This window comes from Schistocerca cancellata, chromosome 2, assembly GCF_023864275.1.
Source record: "Schistocerca cancellata isolate TAMUIC-IGC-003103 chromosome 2, iqSchCanc2.1, whole genome shotgun sequence".
In the NCBI taxonomy this organism is placed as follows: domain Eukaryota; kingdom Metazoa; phylum Arthropoda; class Insecta; order Orthoptera; family Acrididae; genus Schistocerca; species Schistocerca cancellata.
The window spans coordinates 1116825602-1116850949 of NC_064627.1; the positions used below are offsets into that span (position 1 = coordinate 1116825602).

Consider the following 25348-nt stretch of genomic DNA (forward strand, 5'->3'; position numbering starts at 1 on the left):
TTCAAATGTTAGCAGTCGCTTAAGGTCTCGTTTTCGAGTGCTCCAGGTTTGAGAACCATAAAGTACTTCTGGCATTATTAATGTCTTATACAGCCGTAGCTTTAGTTGTTGCGAGACACTTCTCCATTTTAATATAGGGTCTAGAGAGTGACAGTATCTGTTTCCCACCTGCAGTCGTGTTTTTACCTCTGCTTCAGTTGATGTTACTTCTGTAAAAAATGATCCGAGGTATTTGAACTCTTTCACATGTTGATACCTGGTGTTGTTCACAATTAAATCTTGAGAGTTCTGGATCTTTCTTCCTATGGTCATATACTCTGTCTTTTCAGAGCTAATTTGTAGACTGATCCTAGCTGCCAATAACTCCGAGGTCTGGATACTTCTCTTCAGATCATCTTGTGTGCGTGCTAATAGTGCAATGTCGTCTGCATAGGCCAGATATGTAATGTGTTCATTACCAATTTGAATGCCCTCGATGTTTTCTTTGTCGAAATCCCGCATTACCTTCTCGAGTGCCAAGTTGAAGAGGACAGGTGATAGCCCATCTCCTTGGCGTAATCCTGTTATGACTTGGAAGCTTTCTGTCATTTGATTGCCTACCTTAACCTTAAGTTTTGTGTCATTTAGGCATACCTCTACCAGTTTGACCAACTTCTTTGGTATACCAAACTCTGTCATAGTTCTAATCAGGCTAGGTCTATGTATACTGTCGTAAGCCTTCTTGAAGTCTACAAACAGGAGATGTATCTCTCGTCCATATTCGTACATTTTTTCACAGACCTGTTTTAGGACAAAAATCTGGTCCGTGGTTGATCGCCCTGCCTGGAAACCTCCTTGGTATTCTCCAATTATGTCTGTTGCTATAGGTTTTATTCGTTCTAATAGGCAGTTGGAGAAGATCTTATAACAGGTGTCGAGTAGCGCTATGCCCCTGTAGTTGTCACATACGGATTTGTCTTTCTTTTTATATATGGGGCATATCACAGCTACCTTCCGTTCCTCTGGTATTTCATGTTTTACTCAAATTTGCTCGATTAGGTTGTGGATTTTGAAACAGAGGATTTCGTCTCCAGCCTTTGCGAAGTTCAGCAGGAATACCGTCCTAACCTGGACTTTTACCATTCTTAAGGTTTTTAATCTGGTTCCTTATCTCTTCAATGGTGGGTGGAGGATATTCTGGGTCTACTGTTACTGGTTCATCAAACTCAAGTAGTTCGGTTGGTTCATCAGAGTTTAGTAATTCTCTGAAGTATTCCATCCATCTTCTTCCAATTTTTTGATCTTCTGTTAACATTCTTCCATTGGCATCTTTTATGAATCTGTGTTGATGGTATGTCCCTCCTTTAAAACTTTTCACTTTTCTATAAAGTTCTTTATACCTATTTCCATGAAAGTCTTGTTCAGCTTCCTCCATGATACTTTTAACATATTTTCTCTTTGCTTTCCTCAATGTGGCTCGGGTCTGCCGTCGTGTTTCTTCAAACTTCGATTTTTCTTCTTCTTTCATATTGCTTTGTATCCACAGTAGTTTGGCCCGTTGTCTCTCCCTGATAGCTCCCTCACACTACTCATTGAACCACACTCTTTTTCCCCTAGTTCGCTTTGGGATTACTTCTTGGGCTGTTTCTTTAATGGTCTCTGCAGAAGCATATAGTCAGTCTTTTTGCTGTCACTCCATTTGCGATTGGAACAGGAAAGGGAATGGCTAGCAATGGTACAAGGTACGTTCCACTAAGCACCATATGGTGGCTTGCAGAGCACGTAAGTAAGTGTAGTTGTAGATACTGAGGATCCTGCAGATGGACCAATAAGCCAAAAATTGGTTCGACATGAATATTTGTAGAACAAAATGCAGTTAGTTTGTTTTTCATCCTAAAAAATGCTTGTCATTTTTAATTACACTTCACTTCATATAATTTCTAATGTAACTGAGAGCTCAGTAACAGTAATTCCATATTGATGAGTATTTTCTAATTGGATATGTAGTATTTTGCTGGTACTGTTACATATACATTTATTTGGTTAAGTAATGTTGGTGTGGTCAGCTTTTCTTTTTTTTTTTTTAAAAAAAAAAAAAAAGAGGAAACTAGCAATAGCGTATGCTGCAATAAGTAACCCAGTGAAATGTGGTGTTAACACTTGCAAGCTATATCTAAATCACAAAAACCTATCTCTGAAGACATACTTGTAACTGAATTTACAACTATGTAGATTTATTGCAAATTGTAGTTGATACATACACTTTGAAGTACTGTAATAAAAAGTTATTTGTAAAGGAATTTGGTTGATACTTAATTTAATATTAGAATCTGGCCAAATAACAGGTAGGTATCTTTCAGGGAACAGTCTATTTCAAACTGCCTAGTGATATGGACTCAGGTAATGGTTGGTTTACTTAAGCTGTTTTGAAATAGTGCTATTTCACGCTCACAATTTGTGCCATGCCAGGAGAGGATGACATATACCATACGGAATCTCTCTAAGAACTATATTAAAGAAAAATGCTCCCAGATGAACAAGTTTTTATTCACAGATTACACAGGTCATTCACTGTAGAGGTTCATAGACCTAGGTTGCTATCCATTTGGACAAATGGTTTTTGACAAAGATATCAGTATCTTTTCTAATATCTTTAGCAGCACTGCAGTCATGCAATTATATGTTAGAAGGATCATAGCAATGTTAGATATTTATCTTGGGAGATAATGTTCAACACCATTTCAACTTCTCAATGGGGGATATATCTTAAAACTGGGCACATCAGAGGAATGGATGAACATCTTAGGAGATCACGTTGGGTAATATAAAAAGGTGTGTGCTTGGATACTGTCTTGCTGGAAGAACATGTCTCATTTCATAAGATGGGCAACAGAAAAATTTAGATAAGGACATGTCCTGCAGTTTTCCAGATGGTTTTGTAAGGTCGTTGCCGGCTGTAGACCACTAGTTTCCACTCCCCAAGTACATAATACACTCTCAAACACCCATCATCACTGATGCGAAGGCAGAATCTTCTATCATCAAGCACAAGTTTGGGCCATTAATCTTAGCTGCATCTTTTCCTACGCCATCAAAGGTGCATTGCGCATTGATGTCATGTGAGAGAAAGTCTGGCAAGCAGTAACCTTGATGTAGTCCAACTTCCACCAAATGTTTCTAGATTACAATGGAGACATTGGGTGCATGAATGGCTCTAATATGTGCTGTGGTCACCACATGATCAGTGATGGATAATCTTATGATGCGTCTATGCAAGCAAGACTTTATAGTTGCACCTACTGAAACAATAAGCTTGTCAATGTATGTTCCTAGCAAGTCATTTATTGCTGAAAAATGAAGGAACAAACCTCCTGTCAACACTGCTAGAAGTAGCTTCATGCACAACCTTACTCTACATGCCTTTTAAAACTATTTCTGTACCTATGATTCTACTGCTCATAAGGATTACACCAAACTTCTGAAGAAAATACACCACATAAGCAAAAGCAAAATGAGGATAATGGAATGTAGTCGAACTAAGTCGGGTGATGATGAGGGAATTAGATTAGGAAACGAGACACTTAAAGTAGTAAAGGAGTTTTACTGTTTGGGGAGCAAAATAACTGATGATGGTCGAAGTAGAGAGGATATAAAATGTAGAATGGCAATGGTAAGGAAAGCGTTTCTGAATAGGAAAAATTTGTTAACATTGAGTATAGATTAAAATGTCAGGAAGTCGTTTCTGAAAGTATTTGTATGGAGCGTAGCCATGTATGGAAGTGAAACATGCACGATAAATAGTTTAGACAAAAAGAAAATAGAAGCTTTCGAAATGTGGTGCTACAAAAGAGTGCTGAAGATTAGATGGGTAGATCACATGACTAATGAGGAGGCATTGAATAGAACTGGGGAGAAGCGGAGCTTGTGGCACAACGTGACTAGAAGAAGGGATCGGTTGGTGGGACATGTTCTGAGACATCGAGGGATCACCAATTTAGTATTGGCGGGCAGCGTGGAGGGTAAAAATCATAGAGGGAAACCAGGAGATGAATACACTAAGCAGATTCAGAAGGATGTAGGCTGCAGTAGGTACTGGGAGATGATGAAACTTGCACAGAATAGAGTACCATGGAGAGCTGCATCAAACCAGTTTCAGGACTGAAGACAACAACAACAAGCATATATTGTTTCTTCAAAAGGTATATCTTTAGACAAAACAATATCCAGAAAGATTTCCATTACTCCAATTGCATGACCAATACTGAGTACAGGTTATTATCAAAAAGTATTGGTATTGTTTAAATTTTCCAGGTTTTATAAATCCAATTAAAAAAATTGTTCATACACGTGTTCTTGATGTATATTTGCATTTTCAGTTGCTTTGAATATTTAATTTATTGTCAACAGTTGGACAGATTATGTGTGTTTTCATGTGCTTGGGGAATTTTTACTTTAGAAAAAGATGGATCACAGAATTTGCATCAAATTTTGCTGGAAAAATGGAATAAAGTACAGCACCATATCTGAAATGTTGACTGTGGCTTTGGGTGAATCTGCTACGATTAAGAGAAGTGTTTACAAGTGGTATAAACGTTTCACAGAGAGTCGAGAAGAAGCCGAAGATGACAACTGCCCGGGAGTCTAGCACATCTATTCCTGATGGGTATACTGGTAAGAAGTAGAAACCGAGGACCAACTGTCCCAATAGGAACTGCCTGAAGAGACCGAAAAAAAAATTTGCCAAGTTCAATTACATGTAAAGGTTTTTCTCAATGTTTTCTTTGATTACAATGGATAGAGCACCACGAATTATTGCCTTATGGCCATAAGGTCAATAAGGAATTATACTTGGAACTAACACACTATCTGTGTGAAGTAATCCAAAGAAAATAACCAGAATTGTGGCAAAAGCACTCGAGGAAATTTCATCACAATATTGTTCCTGCTCACGCCACAATGCTTGTTCATGACTGATTGGCAAAAAACAGAAATGTTATGTTGCCTCAGCCACAGTATTCACCGCACATGGTCCCCTGTGACTCTTTTCTATTCCCAAGGCTGGCGAGAAACATGAAAGGGCATCGTTTTGCCACCACTGATGAGATGAAACGGAATCACTGAAGGAACTGAACACCATAATGAAAAGTTAATGTCAGAAGTGCTTCCAAGATTGGAAAAATCACTGGCACAAGTATGTTATATATGATGCGGATTACTTTGAAGGGGACAAAGTTGTTGTTGGGGAATACATGAAGATTCTTGTTAAGAAAAACAAAACTTCCCGTTACTTTATGATCACACATCATATTTTGATATGTGTTACAGACTTTTTTTTCTAAATATTCATTTCTCAATGCATAAGAAAACACGAATTAAAAACAAGACTAACATTATTAGATATAGGTAAAAGAAAAACTTCTCCTATGAAAATATATCCTACAATAGGTCTATACACAGGTGTGTAATAAAATGTGGTACTATACTCAATGTGGAGAGACTAATAGGATTGCACATGTGGATGTGAGCAGCAGACATAAAATAAGGCAGCAAAAAATGAGGAGAAAATGAGGTGACAGAGATGGGAGAGGGAAGGAGGAAATGTAAAAGGAGGGATAAAATGTGATATGAACAGTGAGCTACAAATAGGAAGTTTGGTAGCTCAGCTTCTGAACAAAGTACCGGATGACTTTTAAAGAATAAAACTTCTGTATTGATCAATAGAAAGATGCAACTACCATTAAAACAAAAGGTGAGAGTTTCAAATAACTTCCGGGAATTCAGCCAGGTAACACTTTCAGCGACCGCCGATATTTCGGCGGGAGAACACCCCACCATTTTCAAGGCAAACTGCAACGGACAGGCGGCGTACATGCAAATTTAATACCTCGGTTCTCGGACTGAAGCAGGAAAGATAACACACACACACACACACACACACACACACACACACACACACTGAACACTAGTGCCACCAAAGATGACCAAAGTCAGAGCTATCGATAGTGAGACTATGAATTCGCAGGTGAGGCAGCATTGACTCTGTTCCTCTGTTTTTTGACAAGGGAGAGAGCCGGATTCCAAACAGAGTTTAAACAGAAACCTCCATCCCTGTTAACAAGGTTGCTCGCTAATTTAATCTCAACTGCCTCCCTAATGACACTGTCCCAATAGCTGGACGTTCATGCCAATATCTCAGTGTTATTATGTAACATGGGGTGACCAGTATCCAAGCAATGTTCGGCAATAGCAGATCTATTTGGCTGCTGTAATCGTGTGTGCCGTTTATGCTCAGTACATCTGTCCTCCACGGTCCTGATAGTTTGACCAATATATGCCATGCCGCAGCTACAAGGAATACGATATACACCCGCCTTACGCAGTCCAAGATCATCCTTAACGGAACTCAAAAGTGCTCTAATTTTAGATGGAGGCCGGAAAACACATTTCACATCGTATTTCCGTAAAATACGACCGATCTTATTGGACATGTCTCCTACGTAAGGCAAGAAGGCAGTAGACTTAGGCGTTGACTCAGAATTATCATCAATCATCCGATGTACAGTTGGTCGATAGCGCAACGCACGTTCAATCTGTCTATCACTGTAACCATTTTGACGAAATGTAACTTCAAGATGAGACAGCTCAGCTGGCAAAGTCTCAGCGTGAGAAATGACATGTGCCCTGTGTACCAAGGTACGAAGTACCCCTTCACGCTGAGCCGAATGGTGACAACTATTAGCTTGTAAGTAAAAGTCGGTGTGAGTATGTTTCCTGTAGACTGCATGTCCCAATGATCCATCAACCTTCCTCCTAACCAACATGTCGAGAAAGCGAAGGCAACCGTCCTCTTCCACCTCCATCGTAAAATGAATGTTCGGGTGGATCGAATCCAGATGAATATCTTTCTGGAACATCTGAACTCGATCCACCTGAACATTCGTTTTACGATGGAGGTGGAAGAGGATGGTTGCCTTCCCTTTCTCGACATGTTGGTTAGGAGGAAGGATGATGGATTATTGGGACATGCAGTCTACAGGAAACGTATTCACACCAACTTGTACTTACAAGCTAATAGTTGTCACCATTCGGCTCAGTGTGAAGGGGTACTTCGTACCTTGGTACACAGGGCACATGTCGTTTCTGACGCTGAGACTTTGCCAGCTGAGCTGTCCCATCTTGAAGTTACATTTCGTCAAAATGGTTACAGTGATAGACAGATTGAACGTGCGTTGCGCTATCGACCAACTGTACATCGGGTGATTGATGATAATTCTGAGTCAACGCCTAAGTCTACTGCCTTCTTGCCTTACGTAAGAAACACGTCCAATAAGATCGGTCGTATTTTACGGAAATACGATGTGAAATGTGTTTTCCGACCTCCATCTAAAATTAGAGCACTTTTGAGTTCCGTTAAGGATGATCTTGGATTGCGTAAGGCGGGTGTATATCGTATTCCTTGTAGCTGCGGCATGGCATATATTGGTCAAACTATCAGGACCATGGAGGACAGATGTACTGAGCATAAACGGCACACACGATTACAGCAGCCAAATAGATCTGCTATTGCCGAACATTGCTTGGATACTGGTCACCCCATGTTACATAATAACACCGAGATATTGGCATGCACGTCCAGCTATTGGGACAGTGTCATTAGGGAGGCAGTTGAGATTAAATTAGCGAGCAACCTCGTTAACAGGGATGGAGGTTTCTGTTTAAACTCTGTTTGGAATCCGGCTCTCTCCCTTGTCAAAAAACAGAGGAACAGAGTCAATGCTGCCTCACCTGCGAATTCATAGTCTCACTATCGATAGCTCTGACTTTGGTCATCTTTGGTGGCACTAGTGTTCAGTGTGTGTGTGTGTGTGTGTGTGTGTGTGTGTGTGTGATCTTTCCTGCTTCGGTCCGAGAACCGAGGTATTAAATTTGCATGTACGCCGCCTGTCCGTTGCAGTTTGCCTTGAAAATGGCGGGGTGTTCTCCCGCCGAAATATCGGCAGTCGCTGAAAGTGTTACCTGGCTGAATTCCCGGAAGTTATTTGAAAGTTGTATACGCCAGGAGAAACTCAGGTCTCAAAAGGTGAGAGGGCTACTAGTAATAAGAGAAAACAAGTGATAAAAATAGCAGGACAGCAATATGCACATATACTGATGGCGACGGTATTGCATACATGAGGTATAAAATGACAGTGCACTGGCGGAGCTGTCATTTTTACTCAGATGATTTATGTGAAAAGGTTTCTGACATGATTATGGCCACACAACGGGAATTAACAGATTCTGAACATGGAATGTTACCTGGAACTACACACATGGTACATTCCATTACCGAAATCACTAGGGAATCCATGAAGTAAGAGGTATGCAATTGCTCCCATATGTGTGTGTATAAAACTTGAGGGGGGGGGGGGGGGGGGAGAAATAATTAAGCTATGAATATTTCAAATTGGGAAAAAGTGAATGTCAGTTTTCGTGCTTGCTTTTTTGCTTCAGAAAACTGCTGGTCTGTACCAGGCAAAGGCTTTTGCGTACTTATGTCTAAGATGATTTGATAATTCGGAGTATTTTCATTTATTTAATCATGTCTGGAAACATACGTCATATAATCAAAATAATACATAGATATTTTCAGTCTGGTACTTCAAGCATTAACTGTTTTCTATAAACAGACATTACATAGTAACACATATTTTATCAGGTTGTGCTAAAAAGTAATGGCCCAGAATCTTATGTGAGAACTCAAAGTTTTTTTTTTAAATAAAACAAACATCAATAACATTCTATGTCTTTATTCTTCAAGTCTACATATTTATTTCTTAACATAAACACCCTGGTTATGAATATGTTTCTCCCAACAAGGGACCAGTTTGTAGAGTGTTTTCCATGTTGGCCAGCTTTCTTCATGACCAGAAGGTACGTTCTCACATGGCACCATCCATTCTGTGTCGGATGTGCCAGGAACTTAGTGCAAATGCTGAAGGTTGCTCAATGATGGTTTCTGTAGCGCAGAGGATTCTTTGATTTGATTTGATTTGGGAAGCTGCTGGTGAATACCCATACAGAGAAATGGGTCTTTAGATTTATTGCTTTATTTCTTTCTAGTCAGATGGTAGAGCCACAGCAGAACTGATTTGATCTCAGGCAGGCTGTGGTGATTCTACAAGTCTCATTTAGGGCAACTTCAACCTGCCTAGCATGACCGGAACTGTGTCACACAGGGCAGGCAAATTTTGCAGCAGAGTAACAGAGGGCTAAGGCTGATGTTCTCAGAACATGAGGCTGTTTTTCCAAAGTTGTACCAGCTAGTTTCCAGCGTATGTTATTTCTTGCCGATACCTTCCTTTTGGTCTTCAAACATTGATTTCTGTGAGTGCATGTTCAATCAAGGTTGACTCTTAAATATTTGGGTGTAGTGCTGTGTTCTAATTGGGATCTTCCCAGGTCATTTGGCCAGAGTTTGCTATTGGTGTAGATGTTAAAGAGGATGGCTGCTCAGGTGCTTCTGTATGGGAGGCCATCTTTGTGGTTCTTCCGCCTATTTCTCTCGCACTGTATTCAACAAAAAAATCTGTGATTATATATTAGCCATTCTAATATCTGAGTCAGTTTATAATTCTTTGTTATTTCACAGAGACTCTTTAGCAATAAGCAGTGGTTAACTGTGTCATATGCTGCCATCAGATCAATGAAACCTACACCCATGATTTTATTGTTTTCAAAGCCGTCTTCAGCATACTGCATTAGGTGTAACATTTGAGATGTGCAGCTTTTCCCTTGTTGGAAACCTGCTTGTTCCAGTATAAGTACTGGTTCTATTATTTTGGACAGCTTGTCTAATACCATTCAATCGAGCATTTGGTGTGTATGACATAACAAGGAGACTGGTCTATAGATTTTCGAATCATTTGCATCTTTAACATACTTCCAAACTACAGTGACTCCAGCCTTTCTCCATAGTTCTGGAATTTTACAACTGACTGTGCAGTTATTTAGTAAATTAAAGCACCACTGTTTGATGATGGTACCAAATCTTTTGAACTGTCAATACAGATGTCATCTAGGCCTGCTGCTTTGACATGATTATATTTGTTAAGTGCTCTATTAAAGATCTTTCATGATGAAATGATCATGCAGGATGCTATTGTTATGTTTCAGTTTTTACTTTGATTTGTCTATAGCTTTCCTTGGTTTGCTACTTTCAATGAGCTCATTTGCTATTTGGGTTGCAGATATGTTGCAGAGCACTTGAGTCTCAGAAGTATCATTGCTGAGGCGTTTTGGTAGTTTTCAGGCCTTGTGGCTATTTCTTCCCATGTTTACCTCCCCCATTAACTTATTCCACCGTGTGCGTTTGACTCAGAAATTACGGAAATGACATGTTAACCACTTGCAATGGTTTCAGCACTGTTGTTGTTGTGGTCTTCAGTCCTGAGACTGGTTTGATGCAGCTCTCCATGCTACTCTATCCTGTGCAAGCTTCATCATCTCTCAGTACTTACTGCAACCTACATCCTTCTGAATCTGCTTAGTGTATTCATCTCTTGGTCTCCCTCTACGATTTTTACCCTCCACACTGCCCTCCAATGCTAAATTTGTGATCCCTTGATGCCTCAGAACATGTCCTACCAACCGGTCTCTTCTTTTTGTCAAGTTGTGCCACAAACTCCTCTTCTCCCCAATTCTATTCAATACTTCATCATTAGTTATGTGATCTACCCATCTAATCTTCAGCATTCTTCTGAAGCACCACATTTCGAAAGCTACTATTCTCTTCTTGTCCAAACTATTTATCGTCCATGTTTCACTTCCATACATGGCTACACTCCATACAAATACTTTCAGAAACGATTTCCTGACACTTAAATCAATACTCGATGTTAACAAATTTCTCTTCTTCAGAAACGCTTTCCTTGCCATTGCCAGTCTACATTTTATAGCCTCTCTACTTGGACCATCATCAGTTATTTTGCTCCCCAAATAGCAAAACTCCTTTACTATAAGTGTCTCACTTCCTAATCTAATTCCCTCAGCATTACCATTTCCTAATCTAATTCCCTCAGCATCACCAGACTTAATTCGACTACATTCCATAATCCTCATTTTGCTTTTGTTGATGTTCATCTTATATCCTCCTTTCAAGACCCTGTCCATTCCATTCAACTGCTCTTCCAAGTCCTTTGCTGTCTCTGACAGAATTACAATGTCATCAGCGAACCTCAAAGTTTTTATTTCTTCTCCATGGATTTTAATACCTACTCCGAATTTTTCTTTTGTTTCCTTTACTGCTTGCTCAATATACAGATTGAATAACATCGGGGAGAGGCTACAACCCTGTCTTACTCCCTTCCCAACCACTGCTTCCCTTTCATGTCCCTCGACTCTTATAACTGCCATCTGGTTTCTGTACAAATTGTAAATAGTCTTTCGCTCCCTGTATTTCACCCCTGCCACCTTTAGAATTTGAAAGAGAGTATTCCAGTCAACATTGTCAAAAGCTTTCTCTAAGTCTACAAATGCTAGAAATGTAGGTTTGCCTTTCCTTAATCTTTTTTCTAAGATAAGTCATAAGGTCAGCATTGCCTCGCGTGTTCCAACATTTCTACAGAATCCAAACTGATCTTCCCCGATGTCGGCTTCTACCAGTTCTTCCATTCGTCTGTAAAGAAATCGTGTTAGTATTTTGCAGCTGTGACTTATTAAACTGATATTTCGGTAATTTTCACATCTGTCAACACCTGCTTTCTTTGGGATTGGAATTTCTTATATTCTTCTTTAAGTCTGAGGGTATTTCGCCTGTTTCACACATCTTGCTCACCGGATGGTAGAGTTTTGTCTGGGCTGGCTCTCCTAGGCTATCAGTAGTTCTAATGGAATGTTGTCTACTCCCGGGGTCTTGTTTCGACTCAGGTCTTTCAGTGCTCTGTCAAACTCTTCCCGCAGTACCGTATCTCCCATTTCATCTTCATCTACATCCTCTTCCATTTCCATAATATTGTCCTCAAGTACATTGCCCTTGTGTAGACCCTCTGTGTAACTCCTTCCACCTTTCTGCTTTCCCTTCTTTGCTTAGAACTGGGTTTCCATCTGAACTCTTGATATTCATACAAGTGGTTCTCTTTTCTCCAAAGGTCTCTTTAATTTTCCTGTAGGCAGTATCTATCTTACCCCTAGTGAGATAAGCCTCTACATCCTTGCTTTGTCCTCTAGCCATCCTTGCTTAGCCATTTTGCTCTTGCCGTCGATCTCATTTTTGAGACGTTTGTATTCCTTTTTGCCTGCTTCATTTACTGCATTTTTGTATTTTCTCCTTTCATAAATTAAATTCAATATTTCTTCTGTTAACCAAGGATTTCTATTAGCCCTCGTCTTTTTACCTACTTGATCCTCTGCTGCCTTCACTACTTCATCCCTCAGAGCTACCCATTCTTCTTCTACTGTACTTCTTTCCCCCATCCCTGTTAATTGTTCCCTTATGCTCTCCCTGAAACTCTGTAGAACTGCTGGTTTAGTCAGTTTATCCGGGTCCCATCTCCTTAAATTCCCACCTTTCTGCAGTTTCTTCAGTTTTAATCTACAGTTCATAACCAATAGATTGTGGTCAGAGTCCACATCTGCCCCTGGAAATGTCTTACAATTTAAAACCTGGTTCCTAAATCTCTGTCTTACCATCATATAATCTATCAGATACCTTCTAGAATCTCCAGGATTCTTCCATGTATACAACCTTCTTTCATGGTTTTTGGAACAAAGTGTTAGCTATGATTAAGTTATGCTCTGTGCAAAACTCTACCAGGCAGCTTCCTCTTTCATTTCTCAGCCCCAATCCATATTCACCTACTATGTTTCCTTCTCTCCCTTTTCCTACTCTCGAATTCCAGTCACCCATGACTAAATAGGTTCATTTCAAAATTATCTTTATGTACATTGAATAGAATGCATGTTTCTGGAGTAAGTCCCTGTATGTATGTATGGATATGTTTCCGCAGCCTCTACAAACAGGTTTGCAATAGCAGAACCTGACAGTGTTCACTATTTCTTCATACAATTCTGAAACAGGCTGAATTGTTTAGATCCTCTCATCTAACATAATTATGACCTCTTTTATTAATTTGCTTTCTTGAAATTTCACCTTTACTTGAAATACACAGTTTGTAGTCTGACTGGTGATACTAAGTGGCACGTTATTGGATGGTGTTGTGTATGTGGAATTGGTAAACTGATTTGATGCTTTGTTGGGACAGGTTTTCACTAACAAAAATACGGTCAGGATTGTAACCAAATTGTCATTCGCCACTGTTGAAGGATGAGGTAGATTGCTGTGACGGATAAGTGAAGCTTATTATGTTCACCCATTCTAGAAGAGCCTCTCCATTTACATCATCTTCAGGGTATCCCAGACAACACTGTGGTGTTGAAACCACAACAAAGTTTTCTGATTGTAGAAATTAGGAGGAGGACTGAAACAAATGTCTTTCTTTGGAGGTTTGTAGATGGATGAAACTATCAAGTTATTAATTTCATGCATGAAGATTTCAATGTTACTGTAACCTGTAATTGAAGTTGAGAGAATCTGAAGCTCTGTTATATCTTCCGCTACATGTTTTCTTTTTTTCCCCTGGAATTAATCACAAGTTCAAAATATTTTTTGTGTTGCTATAGTCAAATGTAAATATAAATGTTTTATTTGCAGAGTTGCCTAATGGTGAGCTGATTTAAAATTGAAATTTGGTGGATATAATTTGTAACAAACAGCAGGGTTTCATCCATACACACAGAAGGTGCACTCTTCTGCTTTCGAGCTTGCTCACGTATTTCACTTCTTGCATGTAAGAGAAAGTTATTTATATTAAAATACCTCTGTATTAGTGTTAAAATTAAGTTAATATAAGAAAACAATACCAATAAAACTTCCATAAGTTAAATTTGTAACTCTCAATGACAACTGAATGTCTTCCTCACTCTCCTCTACAATTTTAGCGAGATAAAAAAATGACATAAAAAAATTATAAAAGCTAGAATTTCTTTCCTACTGGCCTAAACAAGTTTGTTTGTTTAACAAACTGTAAAATATAAAATGTCTATGGTTTCAGGAAATTTCTTGATAAAGGGTTGTGTAAAATCAGAAGAATTTCTGCTACTCAGATTAAAGATGATTCAATAAAATTTACAGTGATATGTAGCTCCAACATAATTTTTATTGCTCATAAAGTGCTTGCCACCATATTCTTAACAGACGAGTCCCTCTCATTGTGGGGTCTGAGTGACCTCCCTTCCTTTTCAACCTTCCCCAACCCATATCCATCTTCCCTCTCTGAAGTGAAGAGTTTGCATAATTTTGTGTTCTTTTATATGCTTTTATCAGTAATGCTAAAAACTTCACACCCCGTGCGCCCAAAGATAAGCCCTGGCCAGAAATCCTGTATCAAAATCTTATCACCATACACCTAATTATTAAATTAATGGCACAGTACACACACACACACACACACACACACACACACACACACACACACACACATGTAAAATATAGAGTTCATTATTACTTGTATACTTTGTAATATCTATTGACACTCATCCAACTTCCATTGCCACTCATGCAACATCCAAATAACACAATCACACTGCGTATTTATAATTTTAAAAAAGATAGCACATATTAGTTACTTGACCTTAACTCTGAGATTACACTCTATACTTAATAGTGGTGGAAGAAGAACTGTGATCACCATTAAGGTGTTCCCTTCATCTACTGTGGTGTAAGTACATTGCAGAATAAGATAGTGTGTTTTGTTTTGCACATTATCAGGAAAACAGCAGCAGCAGCAGTAGGAGTAAGTCTGGTAGTAATAGTAGTAGTCGCATTTTGTGACGAGAGAAGAAGGAACATTACAAAAATTGGTAACATTATCTTCTGTTGTGTACCCAGCACATGACTCTGTGTGTCATTTGTGCAACAATGACTCATCAATTATAGTGCATGGTGATTTATTAGAAGTGACAAAGAATCCTTTAATTCACCTGGTAAAACTATCTGAAATTAAAGCTCAAATCTAAAATTTGGCTCAATTTCATGTATTCATTCCATGTGTCTTGGGTAAGCACTATGAAGTTTCCTTTGAAGAAACTACCAAGTACACCCATATATTTCATTAATAAGTGGAGGTGACATATGCAGAGATAATGAACTTCATAACACACACAGATCAAAATGTGAAATACCTCACTGTTTTGTTTGGTTGAAAGCCTGTTATTGCTGGAACCAATGGCCTGCGTGATGCAGCAGTTCCTCGAAGAGGGAAGATGCCATTCTGCTCCCTGTTCCCTGATTGATTCTGGCTTGGTGTCTGGTTTACTGGACTGCCAGAATTGGATCCTGCTGACGATTGTTGTTCAGCGGTACCAGTAATAGGTGAGCTAGTATTGGAACTTGAAGTATTTAGATGGACTAATCCACTTATTGGAGAAGCTGGCTGCGTAACATCTGGGCTGACAGGTCCACCCTCAGTTGAAGAATTTAGATGGGCTAATCCACTTGTTGGAGAAGTAGGCTGTGTCACATCTGGGCTGACAGACCCACCATCACTTGAAGAATTTGGATGGGCTAATCCACTTGTTGGAGAAGTAGGCTGTGTAACGTTTGAGCCAACAGGACCATTCTCACGTGAAGGTCTTGAAAGGACATGTGTCGGAATAATACTTGTATATTGCGGCCTATGAGGAAGGAAAACAGCATTAGTAACCACTAGTCCTAAATAAAAGAAAAACATTAATATAATCTTTATTTAAATCTTAAATAAAAGATTGAACACAGAAACAATAAATTTATGGTATCTGCAACTCTATTTCATAATTTCATACAGATTAGACACAAACTAAATTAAAATTCTCATAACGTTATCATACAAAACCTGCATTAGCAACATTTTCCATCACAAAAGGTTACCACCATCTTCTACAATACGCTATGTAGCTTTACACAAAAAAACATTCCACCTGGAAAAAATATATCTAAAAAGAAAGATGATGAGACTTACCAAACAAAAGCGCTGGCAGGTCGATAGACACACAAACAAACACACAAAATTCTAGCTTTCGCAACCAACGGTTGCCTCGTCAGGAAAGAGGGAAGGAGAGGGAAAGACGAAAGGATTTGGGTTTTAAGGGAGAGGGTAAGGAGTCATTCCAATCTCGGGAGCGGAAAGACTTACCTTAGGGGGGAAAAGGGACGGGTATACACTTGCGCGCACACACACACACATATCCATCCACACATATACAGACACAAGCAGACATATTTAAATAGGCCTTTACAAATGTCTGCTTGTGTCTGTGTATATGCGGATGGATATGTGTGTGTGTGCGCGCGAGTGTATACCTGTCCTTTTTTCCCCCTAAGGTAAGTCTTTCCGCTCCCGGGATTGGAATGACTCCTTACCCTCTCCCTTAAAACCCAAATCCTTTCGTCTTTCCCTCTCCTTCCCTCTTTCCTGATGAGGCAACCGTTGGTTGCGAAAGCTTGAATTTTGTGTGTGTGTTTGTGTTTGTCTGTGTGTCTATCGACCTGCCAGCGCTTTTGTTTGGTAAGTCTCATCATCTTTCTTTTTAGATATACTTATCTCTAATCACCTTTACAGTGCTGCAACAGATGTCTGTGTTATACTCTTGCTGTACATCAACTGTCAACACTCAGCAAATTCCTAGGAATTCGATATGCTACTGTTTTTCAGGAAGGAATGAAACACTAAGTGTCCATAACAACTACCTGAATTCGTAACTAACAGAGAACTGACTTGTCATTCGTTTTCTTTGATATTTTGTTTGGTCCCATGTTGCACACTCTTTATTAGGAAATACATAAATGCGATCAGCAACAACACAGAAATTAACAACAACTGATTTAAACATCAATTATGTATGTATGTATGTATGTATGTATGTATGTATATAATAGAAGGAAACATTCCACGAAGGAAAAATATATTTAAAAACAAAGATGATGTGACTTACCAAATGAAAGTGCTGGCAGGTCGACAGACACACAAACAAACACAAACATACACACAAAATCCAAGCTTTCGCAACCAACGGTTGCCTCGTCAGGAAAGAGGGAAGGAGAAGGAAAGACAAAAGGATATGGGTTTTAAGGGAGAGGGTAAAGAGTCATTCCAATCCCGGGAGCGGAAAGACTTACCTTAGGGGGAAAAAAGGACAGGTATACACTCGCGCACACACACACATATCCATCCACACATACACAGACACAAGCAGACATTTGTAAAGGCAAAGAGTTTGGGCAGAGATGTCAGTCGGGACGGAAGTACAGAGGCAAAGATGATGTTGAAAGACAGGTGAGGTATGAGCGGCGGCAGATTGAAATTAGAAATTAGCGGAGATTGAGGCCTGGCGGATAGCGAGAAGAGAGGATATGCTGAAGGGCAAGTTCCCATCTCCGGAGTTCTGACAGGTTGGTGTTAGTGGGAAGTATCCAGATAACCCGGACGGTGTAACACTGTGCCAAGATGTGCTGGCCGTGCACCAAGGCATGTTTAGCCACAGGGTGATCCTCATTACCAACAAACACTGTCTGCCTGTGTCCATTCATGCGAATGGACAGTTTGTTGCTGGTCATTCCCACATAGAATGCATCACAGTGTAGGCAGGTCAGTTGGTAGATCACGTGGGTGCTTTCACATGTGGCTCTGCCTTTGATTGTGTACACCTTCCGGGTTACAGGACTGGAGTAGGTGGTGGTGGGAGGGTGCATGGGACAGGTTTTACACCGGGGGCGGTTACAAGGGTAGGAGCCAGAGGGTAGGGAAGGTGGTTTGGGGATTTCATAGGGATGAACCAAGAGGTTACGAAGGTTAGGTGGACGGCGGAAAGACACTCTTGGTGGAGTGGGGAGGATTTCATGAAGGATGGATCTCATTTCAGGGCAGGATTTGAGGAAGTTGTATCCCTGCTGGAGAGCCACATTCAGAATCTGATCCAGTCCCGGAAAGTATCCTGTCACAAGTGGGGCACTTTTGTGGTTCTTCTGTGGGAGGTTCTGGGTTTGAGAGGATGAGGAAGTGGCTCTGGTTATTTGCTTCTGTACCAGGTCGGGAGGGTAGTTGCGGGATGCGAAAGCTGTTGTCAGGTTGTTGGTGTAATGCCTCAGGGATTCCGGACTGGAGCAGATTCGTTTGCCACGAAGACCTAGGCTGTAGGGAAGGGACCGTTTGATGTGGAATGGGTGGCAGCTGTCGTAATGGAGGTACTGTTGCTTGTTGGTGGGTTTGATGTGGACGGACGTGTGAAGCTGCCCATTGGACAGGTGAAGGTCAACATCAAGGAAAGTGGCATGGGATTTGGAGTAGGACCAGGTGAATCTGATGGAACCAAAGGAGTTGAGGTTGGAGAGGAAATTCTGGAGTTCTTCTTCACTGTGAGTCCAGATCATGAAGATGTCATCAATAAATCTGTACCAAACTTTGGGTTGGCAGGCCTGGGTAACCAAGAAGGCTTCCTCTAAGCGACCCATGAATAGGTTGGCGTACGAGGGGGCCATCCTGGTACCCATGGCTGTTCCCTTTAATTGTTGGTATGTCTGGTTTTCAAAAGTGAAGAAGTTGTGGGTCAGGATGAAGCTGGCTAAGGTAATGAGGAATGAGGTTTTAGGTAGGGTGGCAGGTGATCGGCGTGAAAGGAAGTGCTCCATGGCAGCGAGGCCCTGGACGTGCGGGATATTTGTGTATAAGGAAGTGGCATCAATGGTTACAAGGATGGTTTCTGGGGGTAACGGACTGGGTAAGGATTCCAGGCGTTCGAGAAAGTGGTTGGTTTCTCGAACGCCTGGAATCCTTACCCAGTCCGTTACCCCCAGAAACCATCCTTGTAACCATTGATGCCACTTCCTTATACACAAATATCCCGCACGTCCAGGGCCTCGCTGCCATGGAGCACTTCCTTTCACGCCGATCACCTGCCACCCTACCTAAAACCTCATTCCTCATTACCTTAGCCAGCTTCATCCTGACCCACAACTTCTTCACTTTTGAAAACCAGACATACCAACAATTAAAGGGAACAGCCATGGGTACCAGGATGGCCCCCTCGTACGCCAACCTATTCATGGGTCGCTTAGAGGAAGCCTTCTTGGTTACCCAGGCCTGCCAACCCAAAGTTTGGTACAGATTTATTGATGACATCTTCATGATCTGGACTCACAGTGAAGAAGAACTCCAGAATTTCCTCTCCAACCTCAACTCCTTTGGTTCCATCAGATTCACCTGGTCCTACTCCAAATCCCATGCCACTTTCCTTGATGTTGACCTTCACCTGTCCAATGGGCAGCTTCACACGTCCGTCCACATCAAACCCACCAACAAGCAACAGTACCTCCATTACGACAGCTGCCACCCATTCCACATCAAACGGTCCCTTCCCTACAGCCTAGGTCTTCGTGGCAAACGAATCTGCTCCAGTCCGGAATCCCTGAGGCATTACACCAACAACCTGACAACAGCTTTCGCATCCCGCAACTACCCTCCCGACCTGGTACAGAAGCAAATAACCAGAGCCACTTCCTCATCCTCTCAAACCCAGAACCTCCCACAGAAGAACCACAAAAGTGCCCCACTTGTGACAGGATACTTTCCGGGACTGGATCAGATTCTGAATGTGGCTCTCCAGCAGGGATACAACTTCCTCAAATCCTGCCCTGAAATGAGATCCATCCTTCATGAAATCCTCCCCACTCCACCAAGAGTGTCTTTCCGCCGTCCACCTAACCTTCGTAACCTCTTGGTTCATCCCTATGAAATCCCCAAACCACCTTCCCTACCCTCTGGCTCCTACCCTTGTAACCGCCCCCGGTGTAAAACCTGTCCCATGCACCCTCCCACCACCACCTACTCCAGTCCTGTAACCCGGAAGGTGTACACAATCAAAGGCAGAGCCACATGTGAAAGCACCCACGTGATCTACCAACTGACCTGCCTACACTGTGATGCATTCTATGTGGGAATGACCAGCAACAAACTGTCCATTCGCATGAATGGACACAGGCAGACAGTGTTTGTTGGTAATGAGGATCACCCTGTGGCTAAACATGCCTTGGTGCACGGCCAGCACATCTTGGCACAGTGTTACACCGTCCGGGTTATCTGGATACTTCCCACTAACACCAACCTGTCAGAACTCCGGAGATGGGAACTTGCCCTTCAGCATATCCTCTCTTCTCGCTATCCGCCAGGCCTCAATCTCCGCTAATTTCTAATTTCAATCTGCCGCCGCTCATACCTCACCTGTCTTTCAACATCATCTTTGCCTCTGTACTTCCGTCCCGACTGACATCTCTGCCCAAACTCTTTGCCTTTACAAATGTCTGCTTGTGTCTGTGTATGTGTGGATGGATATGTGTGTGTGTGCGCGAGTGTATACCTGTCCTTTTTTCCCCCTAAGGTAAGTCTTTCCGCTCCCGGGATTGGAATGACTCTTTACCCTCTCCCTTAAAACCCATATCCTTTTGTCTTTCCTTCTCCTTCCCTCTTTCCTGACGAGGCAACCGTTGGTTGCGAAAGCTTGGATTTTGTGTGTATGTTTGTGTTTGTTTGTGTGTCTGTCGACCTGCCAGCACTTTCATTTGGTAAGTCACATCATCTTTGTTTTTAAATATATGTATGTATGTATGTATGTATGTATTGGCTTTCATTGTTATCAATGAGCGTAATTGTACCTTATTGGAAAGATGGTAAATATTGCACTGCAGTGTTGTTAGCATGAAGATAAAGTGTGTGTTTTACATGAAACAATGTACAGTATCAAATGCAAATGGAATTACAAAGAAAGCCCAGAACGAGGGAACACTACTAACAGGAAACCTTATCATTTGATAGTAGTACCCAATAAAAAGGTACACACATTCTGTGATATGAGAAACAATTACACAAGTGTATTAATGATGGCAACAACTCCACTAGAGATAAGTTAGAGACACACAGGCTCACGTAATAAAACTGATTTCTACATAATAAAATTACAGTTTTTTTTAACATTTAAGGAAAGCCAACAATCATTTTCGAACTGCTGTACTAATTACATCTACCATCAATAACAAACATATTTACTAATTAAATTGAGGTAGTAGTGATCCTGGAGTGTTCAGGAAATACAGATGGAACAGATAAACTAAGGCACCCTATACAGCTCTAATGATGGAACAAGGAATGAAGAGACCAACTATTGAATTAAAATTAAAAAAAAAAAAAAAAAATCTCTCTGACCAGGTGCGAGTAGAACTCGCATACTAAGGGTTCCATATGAACTTAATTATGTATATAGACAGTTCATCCACTCTGGGAGTCGAGAATCTCAACAATTTATGCCAGTCATTGACATTGATATTGGCAAGATACTGGTCCCAGGGATTTCAAGAGTTTCAAGAATGTCTTAATTTCAACAATATAAATGTGACATTAAGTCATGCAGGAGGCAGGCAACCATTATTATGACAGTCGTCAGTAATTCTCCTTTCAGGCTGACTGGGTTGCAATGGTAAAAGTCAATCACCAGAGAAGGAGTGACTTATTGCTAATATGATGTGTTTCAGAATTTATCCTTCAACAGATTTCTAGGAGCAATTACTGCACGAAGAAACATCATTTTAATTTATACACGAAATGAACATTCGCCAACTAGTCTATGAATGTCTGTTTCACATACAACTTGAAATGCCACAACTACATGCAGTAATTGCTCCTAGAAAACTGGTGATGGATAAATTCTGCAATGCTTCATATGAGCAGTAAAGTCATTCCTTGACTGGTGATTATTTTTTACCACTGTGTTGCAGTCAGCCTGAATGCAAAACTACTGAGTGTATTAATTTCAAGTTTGATGTCAGACAGCAAATGGCAAGAGAAATATTTTTTTCCATGTGATACAATTACTAATTAACAATTTTTGGAGGTTTTCCTTTACTTTTACTGTGAAACCTTTCTTCTTACCAAATTTCATTATTGTAGATCAACAGGAAGTATCCTATGGGTTTTGATGAGTGACTGAGTATCAAAATATGTGACATAAATAGCCATGCCAACTGACTGCACTGACTCAGAAGATAACAATTATTATACTGCTGAGGGACCATAGACTTTAGTATGTAACATAAATTTTGAATTGATACATGTAGTTGTTCCTGAGAAAAAGGGATCTTTACAGAGAGATAGTCTGAAAACCAAAGACAAAAAACTTTTGTGTGTGGTATAATTACAGTTTTTGGATATTTTTTCCTTTGGTTGCACTGTGAAACCTTCATTTTTGCCAAATTTGATTGATTCTAGGCCAACGGGAAGTATCCTATAGGTTTCAATGGGCAAATATCAAAATATACGACATAAATAAATGGCCATATCTTTTGAATGCTTTGACTCAGAAGCTTCAGATTTTTACACGGCCAAGGGACCATAAACCTCAGCATATTGAGTAAGTTTCAACTTGATATGTCAAGTTGAAAGGCTTTTTTTAACAGTTGGACAGATAGACGAACAACAAAGCAATCCTACAAGTATCATTTTTACCGATTGAGGCTTGTAATCCCAAAAATTATGAAATACTCACCATAAATATGAGGCAGAAGGAAAGGATAAACAGTAAGAAATTTTTGGATGGAGCAATACATAAAATAAGGGAAAGGCAACCACTCTTCTATAGTGGACTGACATGTGCAGCACAAAGACACACACCATTTCTGTGCTCCACACACAAATCGCTTACAGGTAAATGATAGCTTTCTCCTTGTTTTACAAACAGCGAGAAATGTACAATATAAATGAAATTTGTGGTGGAAATGAAGGAAGAACAGTGAAAACAGAGGCAAGAAGTGTGTTGTTACATACTGGGACAAAAACAAACCAAAATTAAGAGTAGGAAAGACAGCATGCTAAATTAGCAAAGGAGGACGAGCTGAATGCAGGAAAGCAAAAAGAAAAAGAGAACTGTGAATGCTAGTAGACATGAATGAGTAGTGATTAAAGAGTTAATGAGGAAAAGGTGCTAACACCCTACTCTAAGACACTTGCACCCTTTACATAGGTTGAACACACATTCTTAATTGTCCAGAATTCAGCTCAGGTCACAACACTGTGGTTCTTTCCACCTTTCGAGGGAGTCTTAAACCAGTCTGTTCTATCTAGTGTCAATAGGCGGAAGGTAAAAAATTTTAGTGACCCAAATGGGGGGGAAAAAGGTAGGTATGTATGTTTGGAGGTCGGCACTGTGCAGGAGGAGGGAGAGCAATTCTACGCAGATGGAGAAGAAATCTGGCCGCTAATGGTGCAACACCACCGCAACGACTACCAAAAAGTCTTGTGCATTGCTTTCATGCAGTTGAGTATGGCCAGCCAAACTAGACCACCTCGGTCCCTGCCTACTGGAACGAGAGAGGGCCTGCTCGTAATCACAGCACTGGAGGCTGCAGTTATCCCAAGACATCAGCTAACATGATAACAGGCTGCTGATATTGCCTGCTGCTTTCACCACAGGCAAATTACATAAACAAGGTATTAAGGAAGTCCTCTATGAGGCGAGTGGCAATCTATCCTTTTCATGATGTTGTAATTAAAGAACAAGAATGATTATGTTCATACAAAACTTTCCAGTCTCATTATCTGACAACTAAACACCCTAACTTCATTTTTATTCATAGCACATATGGCAGCAATTTATTAAAAATAGGTGCCATTTTCCACTCCAGCTGTAATAATTTTATTAGTTCAAAACTAGTTTCAAGCTGTCAAATCATAAGTAAACCCCAATAGAAGACACAAATTTAAAAGACACTACCATTTCAATACATATCTCATAGCTTTCTATCGCAGAATCCCAAAAACACTTGAGAAAGTTCCTTTGCTCCGAGTAATTAAATTTTTGAATGGTGGGCTCCATGTGGTTCCCAAGTCGTGCAGCGACCGTAAACCACAAAATTACCAAATATGCAGCAACCAGCTGCAAAATCATGTTTTATTTATTCACTTTTGCAAATCGATTTCAACTGATTAACAGCTATCATCAGTGCTTTCAGCCAATATGTGCCCTGAGTAGTAATAATGTCTTAAGCAGAGGTCAAACTAAGTTTGACAGTATTACTACTCAGGGCACATATTGAATGAAAGCACTGATGATGGCTGTTAATCAGTTGAAATTGATTTGCAAAAGTGAATAAATAAAACATGATTTTGCGACTGGTTGCTGCATATTTGGTAATTTAATTAAATTTTACAGCAGTCTCTAACATAGTATTGAGTATCATTTAAGTGTGTGTGTGTGTGTGTGTGTGTGTGTGTGTGTGTGTGTGTGTGTTTTCCTCTTTCTACAGCAGTTACTGCACTGTGTAGAATGTCTGCATTGCTATTCAGTGTTGATTCACAGTATCAATGAGCAGTTCCCTAATAATGACTGGGCAAATAATTCCAAGTACATTGTAATGTAGGAAGTATTCAATGAGTGGACAATTTCCAAAGCATGATTCTGCTCTTTAGGATGAGTTTAATGACCATGCTATTGATGTAAATGAACTTAGTACACCACATTCAGTAGTTCAAGTTATAGAAAAAGCCATAAGAAGTTGTTACATTATAAATGGTGACCATGCTGTCAGGACTTGTCTGACTGATTAGTCATGAATATTTGGGTTGAACCTGTAGAGGAAATATCTCAAGACCAAAATATTGAACAAGAAATTACCTACATAAGTCATAATAGTAACTATTAGAAATGGGATAGAGTGAAGTAAAAATAGATGTAGTTGATGTAATGGAAAGTGACAGGAGCCAGTTGACTGACCACTGGCAGTCAACTGACTAGTACTGATCCATAACTGATAGCTCTATGTCAACAGTTACTAAATGCAACAAGATCAATGAATTCTAAATTGAATACTAATAAAGAATATCTAGGTTCCAAAAGAGAAACAATAAATATGACATTAGGTGATGTTGAATCAAAGATAAATACTTTGCAATCAGAAATGGATGTATTCACATCAGAGGTGAATCCAGAATCAATAAATTCAAAACAGAAATGGAGAAAGAAATAAGGACAAACATAAATACCTTTAAGACAAAGTCAAAACAGGATGTAGAACTGAATTTGTGTTCCATGAAAGAACAGGTGGAAAGCAGGTTTAAAGTAACTAAAATGCGTAACACCAAAACAGGTACAGAGGCCATCAGGAAAGACATTAAGAAAACAAATAACTGAATGACAGAACTACAGGAAAGGGTAGAGAATCAATTAATGTTAGGGGAATTAATGAACAACAAATGTGAAATCGATCAGGTGAGATCAAGTAACAGGCACTAATCTTGAATTAAATGTGAACAGGAGA

The 25348-nt window shown here is 40.2% G+C and overlaps 1 protein-coding gene across 1 annotated transcript in view; it reads right to left on the reverse strand.

Moving 5' to 3' along the window:
* Positions 1–25348, reverse strand: part of LOC126163152 (E3 ubiquitin-protein ligase SMURF1) — a 205512-nt gene that overhangs the window by 104304 nt on the left and 75860 nt on the right. The window contains exon 6 of the mRNA XM_049920082.1: positions 15199–15690. Coding sequence (XP_049776039.1) covers positions 15199–15690 — 492 coding nt within the window. The remainder of the gene's footprint in view (positions 1–15198; positions 15691–25348) is intronic.